The sequence below is a fragment of the Colias eurytheme genome, chromosome 3, assembly GCF_061535395.1.
Source record: "Colias eurytheme isolate Ceu_HAF_F1 chromosome 3, ilColEury1 Martin Lab GWU primary, whole genome shotgun sequence".
In the NCBI taxonomy this organism is placed as follows: Eukaryota; Metazoa; Arthropoda; class Insecta; order Lepidoptera; family Pieridae; genus Colias; species Colias eurytheme.
In genome coordinates, this window is record NC_142982.1 from 3,903,069 (window position 1) to 3,906,464 (window position 3,396).

General features: G+C 31.7%; 1 protein-coding gene across 1 annotated transcript; it reads left to right on the forward strand.

Moving 5' to 3' along the window:
* Window positions 1–1,569: 1,569 nt before the first annotated feature.
* Window positions 1,570–2,875, forward strand: Atac1 (Ada2a-containing complex component 1). Its single transcript, XM_090117492.1, has 2 exons — window positions 1,570–1,719; window positions 1,879–2,875. Exon 2 carries the CDS (start codon window positions 1,889–1,891, stop codon window positions 2,849–2,851), a length of 963 nt encoding a protein of 320 aa, XP_089973618.1. The 5' UTR covers window positions 1,570–1,719; window positions 1,879–1,888; the 3' UTR covers window positions 2,852–2,875.
* Window positions 2,876–3,396: the final 521 nt, after the last annotated feature.

Genomic DNA, 3,396 nt, shown 5'->3' on the forward strand with positions numbered 1-3,396 from the left:
ATTTAACTGGAAATTGGCCTCCACTGTTGTGACAGGATTTGTTAAAAGTTAAATAGATCTGTCGCAAAGTTAATCGTTTTAAACTTTAACTGCTATTTGTAGTACCGTAGTATATTATTATTAGTCTGTGGTAGTTCCTACCTAGTTGTACCTGCGCAAAATTACTTTAATAACAAATGTCAGTTATTTTAAATAAGTAGGGATACTCTTAGCTAATGGTAATCAAGTAGGTAGGTAGTAGGTACCTAAGTATGATTTCAGCGAATGAATATCAAAAGAGAAAACGTTTAATAAATTATTTATACCTATTACCTATGCGAAGGATACTATTAATGGTTTTTTTAAGTTTTTTTGTGAATTGTCACCAATGTGGCAGTTTATTTTATTTGAGAAAAGAGCAATGGGCTAAGAAAATGTATTTTGAGCGAAGTATATTTTAAATAACAAGTTTGCTCTTTTTTCCCACTCAGCATCTAATGGAATGTCTGTCATGTTCAGATAGAGATGCTCTCATTGTTTCTGAAAAATGGTGTAACAAGTACTGACATTAATTTATTTAAATAGAATTTTATTAATGATCAAGTAAACAGTTGTATGACTACCTATAATTTGAGACTTGAGTAGATGCAAAGATTTTTCAAGATTTTCGCTATGCATGTAGATTGTAGGTAGGTAAAGGTAATAATATAATGCACATATAATATGTAGCCGACATTGAGATAATATTACTATACGTATGGAGGAGACACCACGAACAAAATCTGTGCGCCATTTTTTTGCTCTAACTAAGTTTTAAAAATTATTATCTAGTTAGGTTCTTAAGGTTCTTACCGATGAAAGTTATTCCTTTGCACATTTCCGTATTATTTGTATTATTTGTGCAATATCGTAACACACACGAAGGCATATTTGATGCGTTTCACTTTAAAAACCATTAAAAAAAACCGCTCAAGTGCTCAACATACGTCATGTGGCGTATGTTGAGCGGAACATAAGTGATGTAGGCGGTGTCGTCTCCATATATGTATATCTCAATGGTAGCCGACCTTATTTTGCGAAGTTGAATGAAACGTAATTAATTATTGACCAATTAAATGCTAAATTAATTTTTGCTGCAGTCTTTTAAATTACACGCCATCTGCCGGATAAATATTGCGTTTTTGGTTGGAAAAGAAAACGTAAAGCTTTCCAGTTTTAACGCCATCTATGTATTTTTTCGGATATGGTTTCTATTTCAACATAGTCATAGTTGTTGTTACAACCTCAAACTAGAGGGCGCTTTTATAAATTTATATGGACATTGTAATTTTAACATGAAACTGTGAACATATACAGGACAAATCCTTTAAATATCATTCAACTTTTATGTAAAATCATGTAAAATAAATATAAAAATAAATAAAATATTGTTTTCTTCATAATAAATACCTATGTATTTGAAAAACGCTCTTCAATTTTGACAATAGACATTGACACTTGACAGCATGAGTAGTATATTCTTTGCTTGACACTGACAGTGCATTTGACTTTGTGCGAACAATTTATTCCTCTTCGGATTAGAATTTAGATTGTTTTTGTTTATAAAAAAGTCGCTCCTAAATATTATATTTAAACTAATTTAAAACGCGAAATATAAATTGAACTGATAATGTACAAAAACTAAACAATTGCTACTTACTTACCGATTACTGCCTTCAAGTGATGAACTTCGGTTTTCAGGTGTGTATTTTCTTTGATGAACACTATTGAGTTTGTTTTTTAGTCTAACACTTAATCTCTTTGGACTCCCTGTTAATTTTACCCCCGACATTGTTCATATGTATTTATTATATTATATTTGCTACCTAAATAATAAAACAAATTATAATTACATTTCAGTGCTGTTACAATGGATAACTTCGAGGAAGAAAATCCCGACAGTGATGGTGAATTCGCTTTTGAAACTGATCACCTTGCATTGAGAGGAAACAAAGATTACGGTGAATTATTGAAGTATATAGTGAAATTGGAAGCTCAAAAAGTGCAAGCTCTGAAAGATATTGAAGAATTGAATGAGGCAAAAATTAAGGCGTTGGATGATCCCTTATCATTTGTTCAAAAATTAAAATCAGGCAAAATAAACTTTCCACCTCGACAATCCATATCTGATATACCAAAAATAGATTGGGAAAAGTATGGTATTGATATAACCCTTGAATCAGAAAAGAGTAAAAGAGCTAAAGATGAAATGGAATCCAGCACAAAAGTTAGGGGGCGGACATTCACTGATAACAAACCCGAGACATTTAACCAGCTTTGGTCATGTGAAGAACAGAAAAGGTTAGAAGAATTATTAGAAATATACCCAGAAGAACCAATAGAAGCGAGGAGGTATAAAAAAATAGCTGAAGCTCTTGGCACAAGAACACCTTTACAAGTTATGAGTAGAATACAGAAATATTTTGCTAAACTTGCGAAAGCCGGTTTACCTGTACCTGGCAGAGCTCCCAAATATGTAGGAAAGGACAAGCATAGAAGTATGTTGTATAAGAAGTCAACATTCTTTCCAAAATTGCATGTTCCTGTTAAAATGGAAGATCCCAATGAAGATAGTGAGAGTCAAGACACAATGTCTGTGGAAACTAGGAGTGGAAACAGTTTAATGTTGGATTTGTTGAAAGCTGCAAAGGCACAGAGATTGTTGGATGAAACAGCACCAGTGTTTCAAACAAAGACTATGTGTGTGGGCTGCCAAAAGACTGGCTTTCTTGGTGCAAGGTGGACTGATAATGCAGGGACAGACTATTGCACTGACTGCTTAGTGAAACTGTTACCAGCTGAAAAACTAACGCCCATTAGACAACCGATTTGAAATTACAATAAATTATTTATTTTATGTTTCATTTTTTATTTTCCTTTTTTATTGGTTTACTCTCTAAGCATGGTATATAAGACTAAACTTTTTGTTGACTAGACTTTGTGTTTTTAAATTATAGGGAAACTTGGTCTTAAAATTCAGAATGTATAAATGAGATTTGTATTATGTAATAATGTTTAATAATATATTTGATATATTATTTCTATAACAATTCCAATTAATATTTGTAAAAAATTACCAGTTATTTCAAATATATTGAGAGAAAATGATTTAAAGTTTTATATTGTAAAATTGTATAACATAGCCAAGTTAAATATAGCACTAGTATTCTAATTGGATCTAGAGGTTTAATTGAACAATGTGTATAACATTAGATGATTAGGGATAACCCTACTACCCACTTGAGATACCTGTTGTCACTTTAACAATAATAGCACATAAATGATGAATTTTAGTTTGCAATTCAACACTTCTTCCAAATCCATCTCACAATTCACATTATGCACCAATACACACTCCTACGTTGAAATTTTCACGTA

What these genes read in the sequence shown, in the direction of transcription:
- Atac1 (XM_090117492.1), top strand. Translation starts at nt 1,889, where the DNA reads ATGGATAACTTCGAGGAAGAAAATCCCGACAGTGATGGTGAATTCGCT.